The sequence below is a fragment of the Megalops cyprinoides genome, chromosome 7, assembly GCF_013368585.1.
Source record: "Megalops cyprinoides isolate fMegCyp1 chromosome 7, fMegCyp1.pri, whole genome shotgun sequence".
Classification (NCBI taxonomy): Eukaryota; Metazoa; Chordata; class Actinopteri; order Elopiformes; family Megalopidae; genus Megalops; species Megalops cyprinoides.
In genome coordinates this window covers 24,637,013-24,660,724 of record NC_050589.1, presented here as the reverse complement: position 1 = coordinate 24,660,724, position 23,712 = coordinate 24,637,013, and the positions used below count along the sequence as shown (strand labels likewise).

The window sequence follows — 23,712 nt, the reverse complement described above, 5'->3', positions numbered from 1 at the left end:
AACAATCACACAGCAGGCTCAACGTTAGAAATATAACTTGGAAGCAGCAGTGTTTCCAGGAAACTGGCTTTAGTTGGGGCGTAGATTGGAAGTGATAGTGAGGTGTACTCCGCTCTCTGAGGAGATTAATCCAGACAGAGTAAATCCCAAAAAACGCTGAAATGCAGCCCTGACCAGAACATCTGGGCCCACACTCAGCAGTTCATACCAGTGTCTCCTTTTTACCATTAGATACTTCTAAAAAGAAAATAGTTTGAAAACATTACAAAACACATCTACCCACTTGATAGAAAATTTTTAAATTGCATTGAAACTGTGTGGATATATATATGCAAGAATGCACGTGCACACAGGTGCCAGATAGTGTGTACGTACTGAAATGCATAATTTCAGTGTGGTTAATGTGTTAGCGCTGGTGTAGGAGGACTGCAGTCAGGAGCGCAGGGCAGCTGTGAGATTCTGGCGCTTTAGTGAGGTCCCCTGTTTCACGTCATTGTCCTCCCAGATCCGTATCCGAGACCCCAACCAGGGCGGCAAGGACATCACGGAGGAGATCATGGCGGGGGGAGGCGGGAGCCGGAATCCAACCCCCCCTGTCGGGCGGCCATCCTCCACCCCGACCCCGCCCCAGGTGAGCTGCGAGTGCTGTGCCGCAGTGCAGGGCCGGCCCGGGACGGGCTCAGCTTACCCCCGCCGACACACTACACGCCTTCGGCACCGCCGGCCCCCATCTCCCGTTACATGGAAAAACCACACGGCACACTCCCTTCGTGTTAGACCGTGGGCTGGGTTCAGGGGAGATGCTGCTTGGATTAGGCTGACAAGTGTAGTCTTATTCGGGTTCCCCACACAGCGTACAGCAGTTTGTTCAGAGCTGTGTGTAGGGTGACTGACTGGTGGTCAGTATTGATGATGGCAGAGGCTGATCTAGTTACACCTCGTCTCTGGCGCTCAGCCAAGCTTTTCCCCCTGTCTGCCCCTCCCTGCCCGCAGTGCCCTCCACAGTGGCTCTGACAGCGCCACCTGCTGGCACTGAGGGCTACGGCAGGAAATGAGAAAGCACGAAACTCTTCACTGTGTGCTTCACTTGGCCCCGCTCCAATGGTTCCGTCTCTGTCTAAATTTCATCTACAGAGACATCCGCTCTGTCTGCCTGTGTGCTGTCTGGTCTGTGTCATCAGGTGTTCATGTTTATCACCCATTGTGATGTTATCAAGATCTTTTCTAATGAATCCGTTTTGCGCTCGTGTGTACGTCGTAATCATGACCTTGGTTTCCGCTGACACCTTCAGAATGCAATGAGTTCTTTTTCTCCAAACTCCAAACAGAGAAGAGATAGGACTGTGCCCCATCCCATATGAAAGCAGACGCGGTGGTGTATTGGATTGTCTGAAAATACCTCTGTGCCTCATCTTAACCAGAAGACTAGGTGTCTGCTGCATTTTACTTCTGACCTCAGGATTTTGAAAAATGACTCCATTGTTACACAGTAATGAAACCTTCCATACCACTCTTGGTTTCACTGAAGTCTCATTTCTTCTCTGTGAGTTGTCTCTGTTCTGCAGAGCCTTGACAGCATCAGCTCCTAATGGCGGGTCCCTGTCAGCGCGTTACAACGAGGGAGTGCTGAAATGACTTTATTTATAATTACTTAATTTAGTGCTTGTTCATGAGTGTGTAATTTTAGACACAAGCCTAATGTTTCCAGAAAGCGTTGCACAGAGAGAGAAAAGAATCACAAAAAAGGAAGTGCAGCCTGCAGCGATTCCTCGGCAGAACCGAAGAAACAGAGCTCAGACGTGCATTCGCTGGCCGCGCTTTTACCCACTGTGCTTGTCTGCATCTGTCATAGGCCCATCTCTCAAGTGTGTGTGCCCTCTTCTCCCACTGCGTTCCCTCTACAAAGACCCCGACTCATGATCACACCCAGCTCTGACACCAGGAAAAAAGTGCTTAAATACAAATTACCCGCGGACCTGCTTCTCTGCGGTGTTCTTTACAGACACGTTAGCACAAGGATCACATGAAAAGGAACTTGTTTTGTAGGTTGCTAGCAGTGACCGATTTTCCCACGAATTAGAATGAAGTTCTACAGAACTGGTGGGACATAGTGAACTTATGACCAACCGCAGATTGCATTAGTTACAGAGCAGCTGTGCTTGAGAGCTCCTGTTTATGTAGGCATGAGTGACAGACCCCCAGGGTTTGTAATGGCACATTAGGAATATAGCGTCACCCATGCACCAGACTGAAAAATGGCACTGTTAGCTTTCCTTGCCTAAATGTTCGCATTCACTTGAAAGATTCTTAAGAATCTTAAACTTTAAAAGCTTGTGCTGCTTGAGCTTGTGCTGCTGTTATGTAATTGTCCATTTATTTCAGATTTGTTAGTTACCCTCAGCACTTTAAAGGTGTAAATTGTGATAGTGTAAGTTATGTGTGTTATGACTGTAGTCACTGTATCTATTTAACATTAACATATTTCAAGGCGTAATTGCTTGTCATTGCTTTGTAACCACTAAAGAAATGCCACACTACACATAATTAAATGCAGAGGAAGGTGCTTTGGTTTTGCCAGGCGCCAGCAACATAAAATACATTTAAATACTGACATTGTGTCCATCTTCCATCTGCATGTATAGCTAGCTTCTTCGGCTGGTCTCATCACCATTTTTTGTGGCAGTGTTGTTTAAGATGTTCAAACACTGGTTAGCAGACGCACTTCTCGAATGCATACAGCTGTAGCCCCAGAGAAAAGGAAATGTATTTCAGACAAGGCTTTTGATCTGCGCCCTTTGGTGGTCTTTGCAGAGGGAATCCACACTGCTGTTTTGTGACTCTTCTTCCTCGTCTCCTCCTTCGACGTTAACAGTATTCGTCTCTCCTCTCTTTCTCCATCTCTGTGCTCCATTCTTTTGAACTTCCCCTCCTTTGTTTGCTTCTTCTGACCTGTGTGCCTTCACTGCCCCCTCCCTCCCTCCCTCCCCCTATTTCTCTTTCTCCCTCCCTTCCCCCTCCCTGTTTGTGTTTCTGCCCTTTGTCTGCACTCTGTGTGTGTGTGTGTGTGTGTGTGTGTGTGTGTGTGTGTGTGTGTGTGCGCGCACGCGTGTGTTCTCCACGTTGCTAGTTTTTATGTCCGCACCCTCATTATCCTCACATTTTCTACCTCAAATCCCAGCAGCTGGGCAGCCAGGCCCCGGACCCCGGGCCCGTTGGGTACAGTGTGGACAGCGCCCAGCTCCTCTCCTCCACCGTCGACTTGAAACCAGGTCTGACATCAACGTGTCTCTCAACTCTTAAAGCAGTGGAGGCTTCCGCTGTCGCAGGACTGACTGTAGCTGGTGTGAACTGAGTTGTAAAGGCTAACTGGAGGAGTGTAGGTTGTGGATGTTTGCCTGGTTGTAGCTCTCCCCTCTTCACACTCTGCCTGCAGATGAGAAGCCAAAGCTGGAGCCTGCAGCCCTCAAGTCTTCTTCCCCAGGGCTCCGGCTGCTCGACCCCCCCACGGAGAAGAGGGACAGCAGTGGCCCCGTTCCAGACCCCTCCCCCCCTGAGAAAACAGAGCTTCCCCCTCCGGGCCCTGTAGTGGCCCCCAGCGTGGCCCCTGTTCCTGCTGTCAGCCCCAGTAAACCGGCGCCAGTGGGGGAGACTCCTGAACCCCTGGCCCCCAAGGAGGAGCCCAAACCGGTCCCCTTGGCTGCCCCGCAGAGCGCAGACTCTGAGAGACCCCCTGCAGAGCCAGCCCGCAGCCAGTCCACCTCTCCAGCCCCGGTCCTGAAGGCCATCAACGGGCTGACTGAAAAAGAGGCCGGCGACCTGGACGCTCCGCCCCCGGAGCCTGTCCGTCTGCCCTCCCCGCCCCAGAGTCAGCCTCTCCCACTGCCCCCTGACGCCCAGGAGCCCGTCTCCAGAGAGGCGCGGCCCGAGAGCCCCCCGGCCCCTCCCACGGCGGTCCCCGCGGCCCCCGCCACCCCGGCTGTCCCCGCCACCTCCCTTCCAATAGTGGCCTCCGCTGCTGTCACTGCCGCTGCTGCTGTCCTGGCTCCGCCCCCCGGCCTGCCGCTCCTGGCGCAGGCAGGCACAGGCCCGGCCCTGAGGCCCCTGCTGGGTGCAGAGGCGAAAGACACCCTGTGCAGATCAGGGGCAGAGGCAGAGGCCGTGCTGGACAGCACGGCGGACCCACAGCAGCTGGCCAACTCCAGAAAAAGCCCGATTACAGGTGAGCTCCAGGTGTCTGCTGCGCCACTTCCAGCAGCACAGCCCATCGTCTGAGCAAACACCCTTATCGTGAGCACTTCAGATCAGCCAGAAGTAATTGTTTTTCAGTGAGAGCCCTGTTTTAAAATGCATCACATTAACCATTGATGCTGACCCTCGCTTGTCTCTGGTGTGTTGAAAACAGGTGTTGAGTCCATTTTGAGCCCTCCCTCTGTGCTTCTATTCTGCTGGAAAGACACACCAGCTGATCAGATCCCTTGTTGCCCTGTGGGATATTACACTTGTGAACTCATGAGCAATTAAAATTAAGGGCACAAAAGCAAAGTAAAAAAGGAAAGATGTGTTTGAGTAACAGAGAGGAAAGCGGCCCCTCCAAGTCTCTTGCTGTGGCAATGCTATGGCACTGCTCTATAAACTGCATGCCACAGGACTGCTCACCACAGCCACCAACCTGACAGCCAGTGTCACTTCAGCACTCAAAGCACATTGAACCACCTTGGCCCAGATTGGCACCGGAAGCAACTTTCTGCTCAAGTTGTTTTGTACTGTACAGTGTGTCTGAACAGAAATGGGAACAAGCGTACAAATACAGAACAGAAATGCTGAAGAAAATGAAAAGGAGACCTTCTCATTGTTAGTGAGAAATTGTTGCCGAGGTCATTTCTTAAGAAGGATCCTGGTATGGGCAAGCTTTAGTTTCTCGGTTTAAGAAAACTTTCTTTGAACTGCAGATGAGCTAGTAAGCAGTGAAATAGTAAAAATGCAAATGGTGGTACTTAACAGCCTTCTGCAGGGATGCCCCAAAAATGACACTGTTAGGACTGGGGTTCGTAAGTTAATATTGTGTCGTGTAAAAATTCTGAAATGGACTGGTAATGATAAAATAAATTAGCTTGGATACGTTGAGGCCAATGTCATGTTCACGTGTAACACATGGTTATGCTAGTGCCAAAGAGATCGTAGAAACCTTCAGACCGTGCCTCCTTCCTCTTTTTTTAACACAAATAGCCCTGCCGCTTTATGAACAAATGAAAGGGTCTATTCTGACACATGCATATTTATTTCCTTTCCTCACGCCTGTCTCTGCGCTCACAAAGTCTTGCCTGCTGACATCCCCAGGTGTTACCTGATCTGTTTTCAGGATGGACACATATACTAAATCATACAGACAAACCATTCAAAAAGTAAATGAGAACTTTTCAGCCAAAGAAAATACCCACATTTTCACCAGCGTCCAGGGTCCAACTATTATTTCACACTTGGCGAGTTACCCCAGTACATCTGCTATTGTTATATGAAAATATGGTCTGAAGTCTGAAGAAAGGCACCAGTCAGCTGAAAGTTAGTCAGATTGTCTCATGTTCTCATCAGCTTTAACTGCCCTTTTATGTTTTTCTGACATTAATTGTTTCTGTTTCTGTGCAGCCCAAGCTGCTCCGACTGCACCAAAGACCTGGAAGAAGCCAAAAGAAGTGAGCCCTGTGGGAGAAGTGCTGGACAAGGAGAGGGAGGTAAGGGCAGCGCAGCTTTCTGGAAAGGCGTGCCCTTCCATGTATCGCATGCTTGTTATGGGAATTACAATGAAGGGCACCTCTGGAGTGTGAAAAACCAAAGCCGCGAATTTTGCTATCCATCTTACTTAGGCACAGCAGCCTGTAATTATAAACTGATTGAGGCCATGTTCTCTCCCCCCCCCACTCCAGGAAACACCTGTGGGGGAGGAGTCTGGTGACAAAGCCCTGCCCCGGGAGGCAGAGCGGCAGAGCCCCCCGCCCCCCGACCCAGAGGAGAGCGCCCCGGTCCTGGAGGAGAACGGGGAGCGCGAGCCGGAGCCCGTGAGGAACGGTGCGGAGCACGCCTCGGAGACGGAGAGCAGTGACAGCGGCGTCACCTCGGGCGAGAAGGACACCTCCACAGGGGCGCCCACTTACGTCTTCCAAGAAGGTGGGGACCCGTCTCTGCATCCCGCTCTTAGTTAAAAGCTGCTCCTCTTCATTTGTAATTTAATGAGTTTAAAGAGGTTTAGATTTTAAACACCCATTACTACCAAGTCCAGTAAAAAGTAATGGGTTTATCAGCCTATTAGGTGTTTGTGTGTAATTTATTTACACAGCAGCATATTATTGAACTGAAATTACATTTTTACATTATGTTTCTCATCTTGCACATTGATTGAATTGCACATCCCAAAAGCATTATTGTACAAATTAGTATATAATTTTTACTCGTATAATTGCGAATGCATCATTTATAATTGAGTGACTCACGGTAGTATCAGCATTAATAATGCACATAAATGAAGCGTTAACATGTGGTGAATGGCTGGTGCATGTCCATGATGGGCGCTCTCTCTCTCTCCGTGTTCCTGCCTCAGAGCCTGTGGAGCCTGATGGGAAGAGGCAGTATGACAGGGACTTCCTGCTGGGGTTCCAGTTCATGCCAGCCTGCGTGCAGAAGCCAGAGGGCCTGCCCCCCATTGCTGATGTGGTGCTAGACAAGGTGCCTGCCCCCTACAGGCCTACGGTGGTACTGAGGCAACCTGCTTTGGTCGATAAGAAGGGGGTTGTTGATGGTGGTGGTTTGTGGTAGGGAAGGAAATGGCAACGACTCTCTCTTTCCTGTAGATTAACCAAAACAAGCTGCCGATGCGTCCCGTGGACTCGCGGGTGATCTCTCGGGGGCCTGACTTCACGCCCGCCTTTGCTGACTTTGGCAGGCAGAGCTCAGGAGGCAGAGGAACACCGGTGGGTCACACACGCATGCATGCACACACTTACACACATACACACCCTCACAATCATACACAAACTTACACACATACCCTCATGCACACTTGTGTGCGCACACACGTGCTTACACACACTGACACATATACATGCAAATGCACTCACAATAATATGCATGCACAAACAGTCACAGATATACCCAGACGCCACACAGTAAGAGTCACAAAGCACTGCGCGCTATTATTCTCTTTCTGCTGGAACACGGTCTCTCTGTAGGGGTGCTGCTGTTTCTGACAGAAACCAACACAGATTCATACTGTGGGGAAAATACACATATGAAACATTTTGTGAAACTTCATCACTGACTTTTAAGCACATTCCCCTCTTTGAGGGGGTAAAAATGTGAAATCTTTGAGTTTGGCAGCTATAGTGACAGGATGAGTGGCACTTTGGTAGTCAACGCCTATTGGATGCCCCAGACCAAAAGAATGACAGTGCCATCTGTCTGTCTGTCTGTCCGTCTGTCCCTCCAGCTGATGAACGTGGGCCTCAGACGGCCCCCGCCGCGGAAGATCATCATGAACGTGTCTGTGAATGATGAAGTGCAGCTGAAGAAGGCGGAGAATGCCTGGAAGCCGGGGATGAAGAGGGAGAGCGGGGCAGATGACCCTGAAACCCAGAAAACACAGGTGGGTTCCCGTCCCGATGCAGAGAAGGCCCCTCCCCCCTCCCCCCACCCGCACTGTCCGTGGGCCGCTCGGCCTCCGCGACTAATGCAAAATGGCTTTCTGTCAGAGTGCCTCAATATGGTATTGTTCTGCCTTGGTAAAAACTGATCACTCAGAACAGATTTTTATTTTTTTTTCCAAAAGTTTCTTGCATGTTTTTTGTGTTCTTTCTGTTTGTGTTTTGTTTCTGAGTTTTTGTGGTACTTATCTTTTTTGTTTGCGTTCTTCATTCATTGCATCATTTTGTTAAGTACATTGCTTTTGTTTTAATGAATAATGCATAATGAACGGACATACAACAGAAACACTCTGTGACCGGGAGAAATAGAATTGTCTGGTCGTGTGACAGGAAGTGCCCTCTGCTGATTGGTTGTATGCTCTTCGCCAGGAGCTCTTCCGAAAGGTGCGAAGCATTCTGAACAAGCTGACACCCCAGATGTTCAACCAGCTGATGAAGCAGGTGACAGACCTGACCATCGACACGGAGGAGCGTCTAAAAGGGGTCATTGACCTGGTCTTCGAGAAGGCCATCGACGAGCCCAGCTTCTCGGTCGCCTACGGCAACATGTGCCGGTGCTTGGCCACGGTGAGCTCCAGATCTTTCTGTTTGTCCACAGAGTGTTGATGTACATTGATCTCAGGTCAGGCCCCGGGATTTGTTCATTCGTACATACTAATCTGTGTTTTTTTCTGTATTTTAAATGGCAAATTAAGCTCATTTTTTTTAGACTCTATCCATGTGTGCTATGTACAGGAAACTAGAGAAATTACCTGTTGTAATAGAAGCAAAAGTGGTATATTGGTATATTGTACACACACACACAGGCACTCACACATCTTCTTTCTCCGCCTGGCTCTGTAGCTCAAAGTTCCGATGGCGGACAAGCCAAACAGCACGGTGAACTTCCGCAAGCTGCTGCTGAACCGCTGCCAGAAGGAGTTTGAGCGCGACAAGGTGGACGACGACGTGTTCGAGAGGAAGCAGAAGGAGCTGGAGTGCGCGGCCTCGGTAAGAACGGCACAGCTGGACACTGCTCCACAGCACAGTGCAGGCTCCTCAAGAACCTGGAAGCTGCTCACCTCCCAGAGACCTGAGCTTGCCTCTTTCAAAGTAAAGCCCAGGGAAGGTGCTTGGTTAATACAGTCCGTGCATTTATAAATCTGTCATTTGTTTGTATCTTTTAACCCTGTATACTTAACAACGACTCTCCAAAGCTCCAGTTAGTTGTACTGTACATGTTAAAATGATCACTGCAATGTCTTTTCAAAGAACGGTCCTCTGTACCCTTCAGTTTACAAAGCCGGAGCAAGACTGGGTGCAGCATTTAAACCTGTATATTCGTAGAGTAGGACTGTGTCACAGTGCAAGCCTGCAGTCCTACCTGGACCTTTCACTTCCAGCCTGCTGAAGTGGTCCTTCACGGGCAAAGGCGGCACAATATATAGGGCCCTCTCCCAGTCCCCTCTCACGCCCTGTGCTCCTCCCTCCTATAGAGCTGATATATAGGGCCCTCTCCCAGTCTCCCCTCACGCCCTGTGCCTCTCCCTCCTGTAGAGCTGATGTATAGGGCCCTCTCCCAGTCCCCTCTCACGCCCTGTGCTCCTCCCTCCTGTAGAGCTGATATATATGGCCCTCTCCCAGTCCCCTCTCACGCCCTGTGCCCCTCCCTCCTATAGAGCTGATATATATGGCCCTCTCCCAGTCTCCTCTCACGCCCTGTGCCCCTCCCTCCTGTAGAGCTGATGTATAGGGCCCTCTCCTAGTCCCCTCTCACACCCTGTGCCCCTCCCTCCTATAGAGCTGATGTATAGGGCCCTCTCCTAGTCCCCTCTCACGCCCTGTGCCTCTCCCTCCTATAGAGCTGATGTATAGGGCCCTCTCCCAGTCCCCTCTCACGCCCTGTGCCTCTCCCCCCAGACGAGTGAGCGTGAGCGCCTGCAGGAGGAGCTGGAGGAGGCGAAGGACAAGGCCCGCCGGCGCTCCATCGGGAACATCAAGTTCATCGGCGAGCTCTTCAAGCTGAAGATGCTGACGGAGGCCATCATGCACGACTGCGTGGTCAAGCTGCTGAAGAACCACGACGAGGAGTCGCTGGAGTGCCTCTGCCGCCTGCTCACCACCATCGGCAAGGACCTGGACTTCGAGAAGGCCAAGGTGAGGGGGAAGGGGTGGCGCTTCCCAGCCTTATGCAATGCCACCGCCTTTATCATGATCGACCAATCACTGAGTGAGGTTTGAGCAGAACCATATGGAAGGAGGGCAGGCGAGAAATGTTCTGCTGCTGATACACAGCACTATGTAGTCCAGCCTCCTTTGTGATGACGTAATGACCGACCAGTCAACGATCAGCCAAACTGATTGATAGGAGAAGGGGTGCAGTTGCCAGCCAGCTCACTTTTTGGATAATAGCAGCAGTTTGTCTCTGAGAAGCCTCCAGATGAGTCGAAAGGGGTTTGGCAAAAGTTCGATTGCTAGCTTTAAAGTATATACAGATCATAAATAAATTGCCCATAAACATTGAGAACTTGAAATTGAGATGGCTATTAGAGGGTGTTTACTGTATCACTACTAATCGTTGTAATGGTACTGTGAATTATCCTTTCAAGCTAGATAGCTTTATCGATATCTACTGAAATTAGAGTTTTGGTCTTTGCTGTTTTGCTCACCTTATTTAGACACTTAGCAGCTTGAGCATCAGGTCTCTTCAGCCTCTGTTCCCTTTGCGTTTTGGATAAACACATTTAGCAGCGTCTGTAGGGTTTAGGTCTCAGTGGTCCGTGTGCTATAAAGCGCGCTGACTCTGTCTGACGCTGGTGTGGTTGTAGAAGGCACTTGTTAATGCAGCGCCATGCCTGGTCTCCAGGCTCCAGAGCAGCTGGTTTCCATTGTGTGTCTGAGGGGTGAACTGCGGGCCCCGCCAGGCAGGAAGCGCACCCCAGAGGTTAAACGCACCGCGCTGTGCTGTTGTTTGGCCGTGCTGCGCTGTGCTCTCCCTGGCAGCCTGTGCCGTGCACAGATGACTTCCAGCTGCGCCGACTGGAGCCTGCTGCAGCCAGCAGGGGACTGAACATGCGGCTCTTTCTTTCTCTTTCCTTTTACCCTCTCTCTCTCTCCCCCCCTTTCTCTCCGTCACTCTTACTTTTTCTTTCTCCCTTTCCGTGTCTCGGTTTGCCAATCCCTCTGTCTACCTCTCTTTTTCTCCTTTCTCCTTGTTCTATCCCTCTTTCTCACTCCTCATCCTATCCCTCTCTCTCAGTTCAATGCATGACTGTTAAAAACAGAAGGAATTAATATTCAATACTTTTACAGTGTCAAACTTAAAAAAAAGTCGGTTCTGTCTCTTTCTTCCCGAACACTCACACTCTCATTCTCTCCCTCCATCTCTCTTTGTCTCTCCCTCCTGTTTCCCCCTCTCTCTCCCTTCTTTCTCCTGAGTGCTTTTGATTTCAGGTTGTGAAAGGGTGCCCCAGCTGGCTTCTCTCTCCTTTTCTGTCCATATGGATGTATTTTAAAAAGCTGTGAAGGTGTCAGGGCTCATGTCTCTCACATGACTTAGCCTATATATATTTTGTAAAAGCTTATAATAGTGCATTTTGATTCTGTCATGGGGCTGTATTTGGTTTCATTAGCCCTGCAGTCTGAATTTTGAAGACTGCTGCGTGTTTGGCCTGGGTAGCCAGTCCAACACAGGGCGGATGTGCTTGTCGTAATAAATCCAGTGAGCGGTCTTCCCAAATCTCTTACTGCTAAGACATGTCTAAAAATCTTTTTATTCATGGTAGTGTGTGTGTGTGTGTCTGTGTGTGTGTGTGTGTGTGTGTGTGTGTGTGTGTGTGTGTGTGTGTGTATGTGTGTGTGTATGTGTGTGTGTATGTGTGTGTGTATGTGTATGTGTATGTGTATGTGTATGTGTGTGTGTGTGTGTGTGTGTGTGTGTGTGTGTGTGTGTGAGAGTGTGTGTGTGTAGGGTACCTTTCATACTGCAGTATTAGTATTACTGTACCTCTTCACTTCAAGTGTGTTCCCTTCCTCCCGTGTTTTCCTGTCATTTTACATTGATTTTCAGTTTGTAGACATTGATTTTTTAGTTTGAATCATATCTGACTGCTCAGACAGCTGCTTTTGATGTACCTTTGCCCTGCCATGCATAGATTCCTACACGAGCCAATCATTGTGCGTACTGACATTTTCTCACCCTTGCCACAACCTCTGTCGTCTCTCCTCAGCTCGTTGAGGTTTTACAGGTCTCCGGGGAGGGGAAAGGTCAGAGGTCAGGGATTACCTCATGCAGAGTGGTGATGGCTCCATGCGTACTGTAAACTGAATTTAGTTTTATGCATGACCACTTCCTCAGTTTACAAGAAGCTCAGCCAATCACGAAGCGTCTGGCTATGTCACAGAAACATATGTGGAAAATGGTGTACGATCTGTTATCTAAAGAGCTGACTGCAGTCCCAGAAAAACTAAAGGTGACATTGATGTGGTATAAAATGATCTGTGAATGCTTTATCAATGAAAATAGAAATGCCCTCCATATGTCTGTGGGGTATTTACTCAGTGATTGCTTGTGAGCACTCTGGCACTGCTGCAGACTGCATTTGGTGCATTGTGACTATAGGGGCTATAGGGTCTCTTCTCCCTCTCTCCCTCTCAGCCTCGCATGGATCAGTACTTCAACCAGATGGAGAAGATCGTGAAGGAGCGGAAGACGTCATCTCGGATCCGCTTCATGCTGCAGGACGTGATCGATCTGAGAATGGTTAGCATGGTGGCCCGTTTACAAGCTCTGTGCTCTGTCCTATGTGTATTTAATGTTGGCGGTCCCTCACCACCATGTGCAGGTCTGTACATTAAGCAGTATTTCTTAGTCATTTTTAATCTGCCCAGAATGTCCAGACTTTTTGGCTTTTTGCCTCTGTCTGTGTGATACAGTGCCATTTTACTTCATTGGTTGCAGCTGCAACAATTAGTAAGAAGATAAATGTACTTGATTGTTAAAGTAGTGGCAGCAATTTAATGTGCATCATATGCCTGATCAGCTGGGGGACTTGATTGTGCACCTTACTGTCTTGAATCAATTGCTGATATTCTGCACACTAAGTCAGAGAATCAGGCAGTCAAACACCAAGTCAAACCAACAGGCTGCCGTTGTGTGCTGGATGCTGACTTTCTCTATAATGATCCTGAAGTAGTGAGTGCCGAATGCCTTGCCTTCCTTTTTCAGCACAACTGGGTATCCCGCAGAGCGGACCAGGGCCCCAAAACCATCGAGCAGATCCACAAAGAGGCCAAGATCGAGGAGCAGGAGGAGCAGAGGAAGGTGCATCAGCAGCTGCTGTCCAAGGACAAGAGGAGACCAGGTCTGATCGGCCAGCTAATCCTCTTTCTGGCTTTAGTGTGTGTGCTCGTGTGCACGTGTCTGTGTGTGTGTGGCTGTGTATCTGTGCACATGTTTACATTTGTGTGTGTGGGTGTGTGTCTGTCTGTGTGCATGTGTGTGCTTGTATGCGTTTATGAGTATGCCTTTGTGTGTGTGCCCAGTGAAGGAAGCATGTAGGCTGGATAGTGTGAGCTCTGGTGACCCCTCTTTTCCCCTCCACAGTGGTCCAGAGAGAGGAGACCTGGAACACGGTCCCTATGACCAAGAACAGCAGGACTATAGACCCCAGCAAGATCCCCAAAATCTCCAAGGTACTGAGTGTGTGGGTTTTGCGTGGGTTGGAAAGCACATCTGCCCCTGTAACAGAATATGAAGATGTGCTCTGGCAGTCAGCCCACAGGTTCTCTACACACTGTTTATCATAACCGCATCTCTGTTACACAGCTCGGGTTGGAGACGCATCGCTGTAGATGCAGGGCTAGAGACTCTGTGTTGGAGATGCAGGGCTCTGTATTATGGTTCAGGTTCTTGGCCATGTTGTAGTTGAGGCTCATATGGTTTTGAGCCTGAGTTGGGATGTCACCTCCTGTTGGATGACATTAGGTGTAGGTGACATGCCGAGGGAGGATGGAGCTGGCGTAGTCAGCCTGGTGTGGTCAGGTGCCTGTAGTCTAGAGAATAGAGGGTTGTTAAACAGCTTCTCTGGATGTGGTCATGGCTGGTGAAATTGGAGCTGGCAGGACCAGGCCATCCTCTAGGTGATTTGCCTGACTGGGGTTGTTCAGCGATGTGGAGGAGATTCTAGCTGGATGTCCTCCATCCATCAGTAACAGGAGACGGGGGAGATGGCCGGCCATGTGCATCCAGGTGTGTCCGTGCGTATTCAGGTGCATTCAGGTGTAACCAGGTGTGTCCGGGAGTCTGTGTTGCGGAGGATGGATGATTGTCATACAGCTCAGCCTCAGTGCTTGTTGCTCCATGGTGCTCGAGTCTGACGAACAGTAAGATTGCAGTATTAGTCCCCTTGTAATGTCAGAGTGGCTCCTGAAATAATGACAAAAATAAGCATGTCGTCTGATGGAAAGTCTTTCACTCACAGTAGTTGAAGAGGGTGGGATTTCTGTGTGTGTGTGAGAGAGCATTCCCCTCTGGAACCTTGACTGGACCACATTCAGTTAGCCTGTGGAGAGCCGTTTAAGATACACCACACCACAGTCTATGAAACACAGGGAGTCTGCTGTGCAGGCACATCACTATAACCTGTCGATTTATTGTTAAGTGAATCGATGAATCGGCCAATTAATGAAGAATGCAATCAGCTAAAGTGTCTCATTGCCTGACAGCCCAAATAAGTATCCACCCACAGCTTTTCCTGCTGTCCCTGAAGCACAGCTGCACTTTGCTGCGTTGTTAAGCTCCACGGCGCCATCTGCTGGCAGAGGTGGTATACTGAGCACAGAGCAGTGACAGCAATGTGGAGGAGAATCAGTGCTGCTGTGACCAGACCTCTAAACAGGTGCCGTTCTGTCTCTCTCTAGCCGACAATAGATGACAAGATCCAGCTGGGGCCGCGGGCTCAGATCAATTGGGTCAAAGGCAGCAGTGGAGGAGCGGGGGCCAAGGCCAACGAATCAGGTGAGGACCCACCGGCTCTCTGCTGTCTCACGGCACCTGTCCCCGGCGCCCCTCCTGAGTGCTCACAGCTGTGGTTCTCCTCCGCCAGATTTGTCGCGGTCCAGTGCCAGCAACCTGAACCGTTACTCGGCGCTCCAGTCGACCACGCCCCAGGCGGCCACGACCCCTCCCTCTCTGCCCACTGACTTTGACTCCAGGAGGAGTCTCAGCAGGTAACGTCCGCTGGCACCTAGACTCTCAACATTCTCTTCCTATAACCTGAGTCAAACTCAGGGAAAACTAGTGGAGACTTAATGATAAACAAGTTACTCTATTAGAATATTAACACTGTCATAAAGTTAGGAATATGTACGTGCTGGTAAGCTGTTAAAGTGACGTCACAGTGATGTTTTGAGGCGCATGCTGTCCTGCTGGCGGTCAGCAGGAGGCGTAAGAGTGGCCCTGAGTGACATACGCTTACCCCTCCCAGCCGCGGCAGCTCGGGGCGGGAGCGGAACGATAAGCCGGCGAGCTCGGCGCCATTGCGCACCACTTCCTTCTCCCGGGGCGGCAGCGCCAAGGAGCTGCTGGAGAGCCCCGCTCTGGCCGAGCTGCGCAGAGAGACCGCCGACACGCCCAAGCAGCCCAGTGCAGCCGAGGACCGGGCCGAACCGGACCGCAGGCCCAGGGACCCGGGTAAGCGAGACCCGCAGAGCCTCAGAAACCTAGCCCACAGAGTTACAGAAACGCAGTCGTAGACTCAGTCACAGAAACCGTAGACCCAGAGAGTCATGGAGACGCACACAGTAACAAAAACGCAGAGTTTCACAGAGACCTTGGTCACAGTCCCACTGCGCAGTAAAAACATCAGTTACAGCCCCCCTCAGACGCACGACACGTCTGTTCTATTCTCATTGCATTTAGTCAGTGTTTGGATGTGTTCTGACCTCATTTCGCATAGTCAGTGTTTATGCATCACGGTTCGGTAGTGAGGGGTGGTATGGGGTGGTTCTGATCCGGTTCCTCTCTCTTGCTGCAGTGAAACCTGAGGCTCCAGCAGCACTGTGTCCAGAAAAGCCCCTCCTGTCAGAGGAAGAAATGGAGAAAAAGTCAAAATCCATCATTGATGAGTTTTTGCACATTAGTGACTATAAGGTACGCTGTGAGGAGTCACATTTTAACACTGTTTATTTTGGTAGACAACAAGTATCACATTCGTGATTATCAAGCACATATATTTGATAACATAGTTAAAATGCGTGGCCAACAGGCATCACTATGTAAGTGAATACAAGCTGTTGTCTTATCAGTTATAAAGCGAGAATGTGGACTGCATAAAATTGTGCTTTTTAGCATTTAGCAAATGTATGAGTAGATCAGAGATAGTCTGGAGCACAGCAGAACCTTTCCTTCCTCTCGCTTTACTTTTGTAATGAAGCTTGGAATATAATGTTAAACTTACTTAAGCATACTATGCTGTTATTTTAATTCCTCTGATTGTTTTACACTGTTTATAAAGAGGGGTGGGGTCCCCTCCAGTTTGCCCTACATGTCACAGGTGTACTTAGGTGGTGTAGTGCTTCTTCGGTGTCTGACTATCCTGCTTGTGTATGTGTTTCCTTCTCTCTTTCTCCCTCCCTCTCTCCCTCCCTCTCTCTCTCTCTCTCTCTCTCTCTCTCCCTCCCTCTCTCTCTCTCTGTCTCTCTCTCTCCCTGGGTGTGTGTGCTTGTGCATCTATATGTGTACCTCTTTGTTTGCGTGTATGTGTGCGTGCGTGTGTGTGTGCGTATGTGTGCATATCTGTGTGTGTGCATGTGAATGTGTGCTTATATATGCCTGTATATATCTGCGTGCAGGAGGCTGTGCAGTGCGTGGAGGAGCTGGACCAGGCCTCTCAGCTGCACGTGTTCGTGCGGGTGGGTGTGGAGTCCACGCTGGAGCGCAGTCAGATTACACGAGACCACATGGGGCACCTCCTCTTCCAGCTGGTGCAGTCCGGGACCCTCTCCAAGTCCCAGTTCTTCAAAGGGTGAGGCTCGCTCCATGAATATACAATCCACTGCAGCCCTCAGACCCAGCCCTGCTCCCTCTCCTGTAACGGCAGATAACTGGAAAGGCTGCTGAATACATTACCCCTCCCCTAGTATAGAGTGCTGAAGTCTCTGTCCGCCTGATGCGTTTGAATGGAAAATAAAATGTAAGCTTCTGAATAAATTACTCCTCCCCTAGTATAGAGTGCTGAAGTCTCTGTCCGCCTGATGCGTTTGAATGGAAAATAAAATGTAAGCTTCGGAATAAATTACTCCTCCCCTAGTATAGAGTGCTGAAGTCTCTGTCCGCCTGATGCGTTTGAATGGAAAATAAAATGTAAGCTTCTGAATAAATTACTCCTCCCCTAGTATAGAGTGCTGAAGTCTCTGTCCGCCTGATGCGTTTGAATGGAAAATAAAATGTAAGCTTCGGAATAAATTACTCCTCCCCTAGCATAGAGTGCTGAAGTCTCTGTCCGCCTGATGCGTTTGAATGGAAAATAAAATGTAAACCTGGAAGACTTGACCTGTTACGTTATCAAGCGGAGTCACGTCCCATGTCAGCCCTGTGGAGGGGTCCGGTTACAGGGGACACTGCACAACACGGGGAGAGAGCGAGCGAAAGACAGAGAAGGGCCGTGTTGGAGTGGGAGGCTGAGGGGGTGAGGGATGACCGCTTGACTTTATTACTCCTGTCCTCCTGTCCCACAGGTTTGCCGAAACGCTGGAGCTGGCCGACGACATGGCCATCGACATTCCCCATATATGGCTGTACCTGGCCGAGCTGGTCACCCCCATGTTACGAGAGGGAGGAATCTCTATGAGAGAATTATTTAGGTGAGCGTGTCCGCCGAGCTGCCTGTCAAACCCGTCATCACGTGAACCATTTAACCGAGAGGTGAAAACGCCACGCTTACTCCCCGGATAGAGAAGCAGCACCCACAGGGTTAATAGAAATGCCACGCCTCTGCTGAGGGAAGCTCTGAAAGGCAGTCTTTAGCACTGGCGTAACACCAGGGCGCTTTCAGCTTTGGCACTCACACAAATGCTGCATCTCCACGCGCACCGAGAGTCCCAGCGCTGCAGCGGTACCAGCTGACACAGGGCGTGTGCCGCGTCCACACGACCCCAGGACTTATGTGCCTGTAGAGACCCTCTGCGACAAAACCTGCCTACCAAGTTTTGCACAGAGGTTTGTAAATGGATGTGCATCCATGTTTCTGTGCATTTAGCCTGTCAGTGTCACCCCCTTCCTTTAATCTGCCTAATTACCTTTAATGACCTCAGCTGGTACATTGCAGTTTCAAAGACAGTTTTGCATGGGAGAAAAACCCCCTAAGAGCAATGTATAATCAGTAAATACAGTAACAGGGCACTATGGTTGGATTGGTTGCATCCTTTTTCTAGCAGTTTTTTAATTTTAGTGATTCATAACTTGCTATTCTGCACATACACCCTTTTTCTTGCAGTTCCAGTCGCTGTTCAAATTGTTGCGCTGGCAGGTCATGTAACTTCTGGTTTAGCAGTGTAAAGGCTGGACTTACGTGAAAAAGAGTGTCACCCTTGTTTTATACCTGTATGTTTTTTTAGAGGAAAAAAACATCATATCAGTACATTTACTAGAAACTAGTTTAAAAGCTTAGAAACCACCAAAGATCATTTTTTTCTGTCTTTTCCTGCAGTGAATTTAGCAAACCTTTACTTCCTGTGGGAAGAGCTGGGATATTATTTTCTGAAATACTGCACCTTCTATGCAAACAAATGGTAAGTGATTTCTCTGTTTGCCCTACTTGATTTTGTGAACGCCGCAGTGCAAAATGTTTTGGGAAGTTGTAACAGTTTTGAAATGAGAGTAGCACCTACGGTGTTGGTCTTGGTAGTTCTCAGCACTAGTAGGGAGGTGCTGGGAGCGATTTGTGTTTGGGGGTTTTTATGTTGAAGGTGTTTATACTGTGAAAATGTGATTTTCCTAGTACACCACAGGGGGTGGGACTTTCCGTGCCACCATTCAGGAGATCAGATCATTGTGTCTGTGTGCGTTTGTTTGCGTCTGTGTGCGTTTGTTTGCGTCTGTGTGTGTGTGTGTGTGTGTGTGTGTGTGTGTGTGTGTGTGTGTGGGGTGTGTGTGTGCATGTGTGTGTGTGTGTGTCTGTGTCTCTCTCTGTCTCTGTGTCTGTGTGCGTTTGTGTGTGTGTCTGTGTGTCTGTGTGTGTGTGTATGTGTGAGTATGTCTCTATCCGTCCTCCTGTGCTGTTGGCTTGACGTGGGCCCGTCTCTCCTGCAGAGCCATAGGAAAGTGGGGGCCTTATGGAGGGAGTCTGGTCTGAGCTGGGGGGACTTCCTGCCGGAGGGGGAAGATGTGCACAGCTTTATCTCTGCCCAGGTGAGCTGCCCAGGTGTCCCTGAGAACCACCGAGGAGCGCTAGAGAGTCTCGCCTTACCCACTCTTCATCCTCTCTCCCTCCTCCACCAGAAACTGGACTTCACCCTTTCGGACTGCTCGAGTCCGGATGAAGCACTTTCGAAGAGAGCGCTTTCCCCTGAGGAACTGAATAAACAGCTGGAGAAGCTGCTCCTCGAGGACATGGCGGGCGACGAACAAATCTTCGACTGGGTAGAGGTACAGAGGGACAGCTCGCTCCTGGTCCTCGTTGTTCAGAGCTTGCATGTGCCTGCATACCAACCAGAGCTGAGGAGTGTGCAGTCCAACTGCTAACCCCAAACAAATTTGCCAAATGAGTTTAGATTAGTTTACCAAATAAGCTCTATTGCATTTAAAAACAGTGAAATAAAGGTGTGTACTTGCAGCTGATTTTGGTGGAGATGTGATTCTGGTCTTCCTGCATTCCAGGCAAATTTAGATGAATCACAGATGAGTTCACCTCCATTCCTCAGAGCTTTAATGACTGCTGTGTGCAAGGCAGCAGTGACAGGTAAGTGCTGTTACTGTCATGACTGCTGGGTGTTTAACCTGTGAAAGGTTAATGTGTCAGTGGTGTTAATGTAATGACTTCTGTGTGTTTAAGTGGCGAATAGTTAATAGTTAACATATCCGGCTGGTATTGTAATGATTACTGTGTATTTAAGCACACAGTATTCATTATAGTAAAAGGCTAGTCTGTCGACCTTGTTGTGGCTATTATAAAGAGGTAGAGCTCAGACTCTTGTCATCGGAGTATTTAATGCCTAAATGGGTCTGCACGGTCCTGTCCCTACTGCTCTGACCTTTGATGGGTTGTCTTTGCAGGCCTAGGTATTTCTGTCTGTCCGTCCCAGTGCACCGTTGCCCAGACCATGGGCTGTGCTCTCTGTGCAAGCCAAGAATTCTGTCATACCGTTTCATTGCAGCTGCTCCTTCAGTCAATGCTAGCTCTGCTGTAGTGTGCCGTATAGCTTTTACTGTGCCAAACTGCAGTGTTCATCAGGGGGAAAGCGTATAGTGGGGCACATGCTTTGCTTGGTGCTTCCTGCAGCTGGGAGGGAATAAAAGAACAGATCGAAGAGATGAACACCCTCTGACCCTCTCGCTGGCTCTCTCCGTCTGGCGTAGGTGACGGCACGACTTGCAGAGTGGACACCACCATCATCCAGAGGAGGCTGCCTGTATTACTCAAGTACCTTAACTCGGACACAGAGCGACAGCTGCAAGCACTTTATGCACTTCAAGCATTGATAGTCAAACTTGATCAGCCTCCTAGTAAGTACCCCAATGCAGGTGAGAAGTTTGCCTTTTTTTTTTTGCCTAGCCTTGGTTTTGTACCACACTGTCATTTTTCTGCATGATAGCAGCATTCACTGTTTTAGGGGCTTGTCTTTTTCCCCTCGAAAACAAGAAAAACATATGTCTCCTGTGGTATGGCATGTACAGGACTGTATTTCTAAATTCCGTCTCTTGTTTTGTCTGTCCTGGTCCAGATTTGCTGCGGATGTTCTTTGACTGTCTGTACGACGAGGACGTGATCTCAGAGGACGCTTTCTACAAGTGGGAGAACAGCAAGGACCCCGCAGAGCAGCAGGGCAAGGGCGTGGCCCTCAAGTCCGTCACCGCCTTCTTCACCTGGCTCAGAGAGGCGGAGGAGGAGTCGGAGGATAACTGACAGGAGGAGAGCAAGTCTTCGCCAATTAGTGCAGAATGGCCAACTGTTGCTGACAACAAGAACCGCTTCTTCGAAACAAAAATGAATTACATATGCACAGACGGGAGCTGATTGGGGGTTGGAGTCACATGGTACGGTACCCAAGAAAAGCAGCGATTTCAGTTTGCATTCAAATGGCCAGAGCACTAAATACATGTATTATTTATAGAAAATATTTAGTTTTAAAATTTAAAACTTTTTTCTTTTGTTACTTTTTAAGAAGAGACTTAAAAATACCATTTCTGTGCAACAAAGAATACAATACATAGGTTCTGAACTCTTTAATTTATTATTTTTTTAAGGACTGCAAATATGGAAGTTTATTTAACATTTGCAGAAGCTCAAAAACACGGAGAACATTGACGGTAATAGAAATAATAATAACAATAATAATAATGAATAATAATGACACTGATAGCCTCCCTGAATTCCAAGCCTTTTGATTTATAAAAATAAAAGTTACTTTGGGGAAGGAGGGAGGGCAAGGTTACAGGGAGGGTTGATGGTTTAAGAGTTCAAAGGTTAAAGGTTATTGTGAAATAACCACAAGAACCGTTTCTTCTGCTTTGGCTTGCTCTATTGGAAATGTATATAATCCTCCAAACAGGCAAAAATCAACATTCAGGAAACCAAGCAATCTGCAAAAAGAACTAGAAATAAAAAAAAAAAAACAAAAAGAACAATGCAGTACACAAAGAAAAAAAGAAATGCACCAACCTGTGCAGAAACACGTTTACGTGACATTGCTGATTCTAAAGAGCTTGTAACTCCTCAGACTCATAGAGCAAATTTAAAGCTTGTAAATACATTAAAGACAAAAAAGATATTTGAAAAACAAACCAAGGCCACGGTGGTGTGTATTTCTTGTCGATCGAGTGTGGTTTAATCGGTTTTAATGAGTTGCAGTATCTACTATCATTTGTACCAACGAACAAAACACGGGCGTATCCAAAGAACTGTAACAGGTATGGCTGAAACAGTCGGACAAAAGCATGTTTGTATCAGTCATCGGAAGTGGACCAGACTCCTGACTAGACCTGTACACTTGGACCTCCCTATCTGTTTGAGTGCTGTCTTTCTGCATTTCTGATCCATGCCCCCTGGTGTCCATCAGGATGGCTTACACAAACACCACGATTCCTCACTTAAGACGGTTTGACACCAGATGTGCTCAGCAGACTGCACACACATACATGTATGTATAATGTGTGTGTGTGCATGCAAACTTTCCAACTAGTACATATGGGCAGCCAAGAATCAAACTGTCAGCACAGTATGCTTCACTGCTTGGATCTCAAAGTGGAAATTTAGTCACTTCTGCAGTTTGATATGTTTTGTACTGAAACACACATACCTAGAAGTAAGTGTCCCATTGACCTCCAGAAGTCTGATCGGTAAGCTGGTAGGTATGCAACTTATTTCACCCCCACATTTATATACCAGGGATACATATGTCTACGACATGGTTTGTGTGTAGAGGAAAAAAAGGAATCATGAGGTTTGTCAGTTTATGAAAACGGCTGTAGACACTAACGGGCAGATGGGTTGGGCCATGAAACCAGGTCTTAAGGAAGGCAGTGATGCAGAATGAGTGCAGGAAGTCACCCACAGCACCACATTTCCACCGGGCCAGAACCACTACTTTCTCTTCATACGAGACCAGGCAGGCCAAAGATCATCTCAGCCAGGAGCTGTTGTAACAAAACGTTTTTTGTTTGGAAAAGTACTACTTTTCTGAGTTGGCACTTTGCGTGGAAGATTTTACAAGCACATGGAAGTTTTTTTTGTGGTTTTGTTGTTGAATTTATTTGTTGACACTCCCATTTTGAGGGTCACCTGTATTTTAACGATGCCATGTCTTACTGGGAAAATAGCTTTACACCTGCCTGTTAATTGTTTAGCACGTATTTGTGTGACCTCTCATACTTGCTAGGTTCTGACCTTGGACCACTAGAACTGGATTTGAATATCTTGGTGGTACATTACTAGAAAGCAGTCCTGCTAAAGAAGTCTAATGGTGGGCGCATCAAATACAGTGCACTGTTAAGCAAAGCAAAATATTTTCCGAGCAGACGTCTACAGCATTGTGACACACGATATTTACAAATCTCAGTATAAATGATATTCATTGTTAGAATTTCTGATTCAGCCATGATAAGGGTTTTTGCCATACAAAGTTACACTGCTGTGTAATATAATGCTAACATTTGAAGCTTGTGTGTAGAATTAATGGTTGTGTGCATAATGCTAAGGGATGTACTAGTTACGTCCATACAGTGCTTATGGTTTATTTGAGTACAACAAAGTGGACTGCGAATGGTTTTGATAAAGTGGTTTTTTCATTTTCACTTTTACAGATTTTTAATCCCCTGTTCAACACATTGTGAACATCCTACATTAAGTTCTGTAAATTGCATCATGTCCTTGGGAAAATCACGTCTGGTATTGAAAGTAGTTTGATTGCTGCATTGTGAAATGAACCACATTATTATGGGGAGGATCCACATACAAAGTGCACAGAATGAAATCTCTGCAAACCAGATCCTATACATTTACCCCCACCCCCTTAAAACAGGGTCAGCTAGTTGCTAGGCAACCAGCCATACAGCCGCTCCTCTCAATGTGTCCACCTAAAACTGTCCAATCAGCACTCGGAAGCACTCTATTCAGAAAACGGATCCAAGAGCCTCCTGCATTCCATCAGCATTGACTCTACACCAAAAAGGCATTACTGCCATCTTGTGGCCATGTTGTTTTATGGCCAGCACATTCTGTCCTTATAGTTACTAGAATACCTCTGAAACTAAACTGTCCAATAATTACCAAACCTCGGTAGTGTGTAGAATGGATTATCTAGGATATGGGTCCTCAAGTCAAAT

The 23,712-nt window shown here is 48.3% G+C and overlaps 1 protein-coding gene across 11 annotated transcripts in view; it reads left to right on the top strand.

Annotated features, from left to right (window-relative positions):
• eif4g3b (eukaryotic translation initiation factor 4 gamma, 3b) overlaps positions 1-21,661 on the top strand; it is a 55,713-nt gene extending 34,052 nt beyond the window's left edge. For 4 of the 11 annotated variants that reach the window (XM_036532531.1, XM_036532526.1, XM_036532522.1 and 1 more), the window contains 26 exons: positions 497-631; positions 3,128-3,269; positions 3,434-4,219; positions 5,644-5,729; positions 5,922-6,162; positions 6,593-6,717; positions 6,843-6,962; positions 7,478-7,633; positions 8,061-8,258; positions 8,535-8,681; positions 9,591-9,827; positions 12,328-12,432; positions 12,898-13,033; positions 13,276-13,364; positions 14,592-14,688; positions 14,777-14,900; positions 15,158-15,363; positions 15,707-15,822; positions 16,524-16,696; positions 17,409-17,534; positions 18,380-18,461; positions 18,982-19,080; positions 19,171-19,317; positions 19,549-19,630; positions 20,248-20,394; positions 20,613-21,661. In XM_036532531.1, the coding sequence (XP_036388424.1) occupies positions 497-631; positions 3,128-3,269; positions 3,434-4,219; positions 5,644-5,729; positions 5,922-6,162; positions 6,593-6,717; positions 6,843-6,962; positions 7,478-7,633; positions 8,061-8,258; positions 8,535-8,681; positions 9,591-9,827; positions 12,328-12,432; positions 12,898-13,033; positions 13,276-13,364; positions 14,592-14,688; positions 14,777-14,900; positions 15,158-15,363; positions 15,707-15,822; positions 16,524-16,696; positions 17,409-17,534; positions 18,380-18,461; positions 18,982-19,080; positions 19,171-19,317; positions 19,549-19,630; positions 20,248-20,394; positions 20,613-20,794 (4,284 nt within the window). In that variant the 3' untranslated portion in view covers positions 20,795-21,661. The remainder of the gene's footprint in view (positions 1-496; positions 632-3,127; positions 3,270-3,433; positions 4,220-5,643; positions 5,730-5,921; positions 6,163-6,592; positions 6,718-6,842; positions 6,963-7,477; positions 7,634-8,060; positions 8,259-8,534; positions 8,682-9,590; positions 9,828-12,327; positions 12,433-12,897; positions 13,034-13,275; positions 13,365-14,591; positions 14,689-14,776; positions 14,901-15,157; positions 15,364-15,706; positions 15,823-16,523; positions 16,697-17,408; positions 17,535-18,379; positions 18,462-18,981; positions 19,081-19,170; positions 19,318-19,548; positions 19,631-20,247; positions 20,395-20,612) is intronic. The other 7 variants (XM_036532530.1, XM_036532528.1, XM_036532529.1 and 4 more) reach the window with 5 other exon arrangements.
• The last annotated feature ends 2,051 nt before the right edge of the window (positions 21,662-23,712 follow it).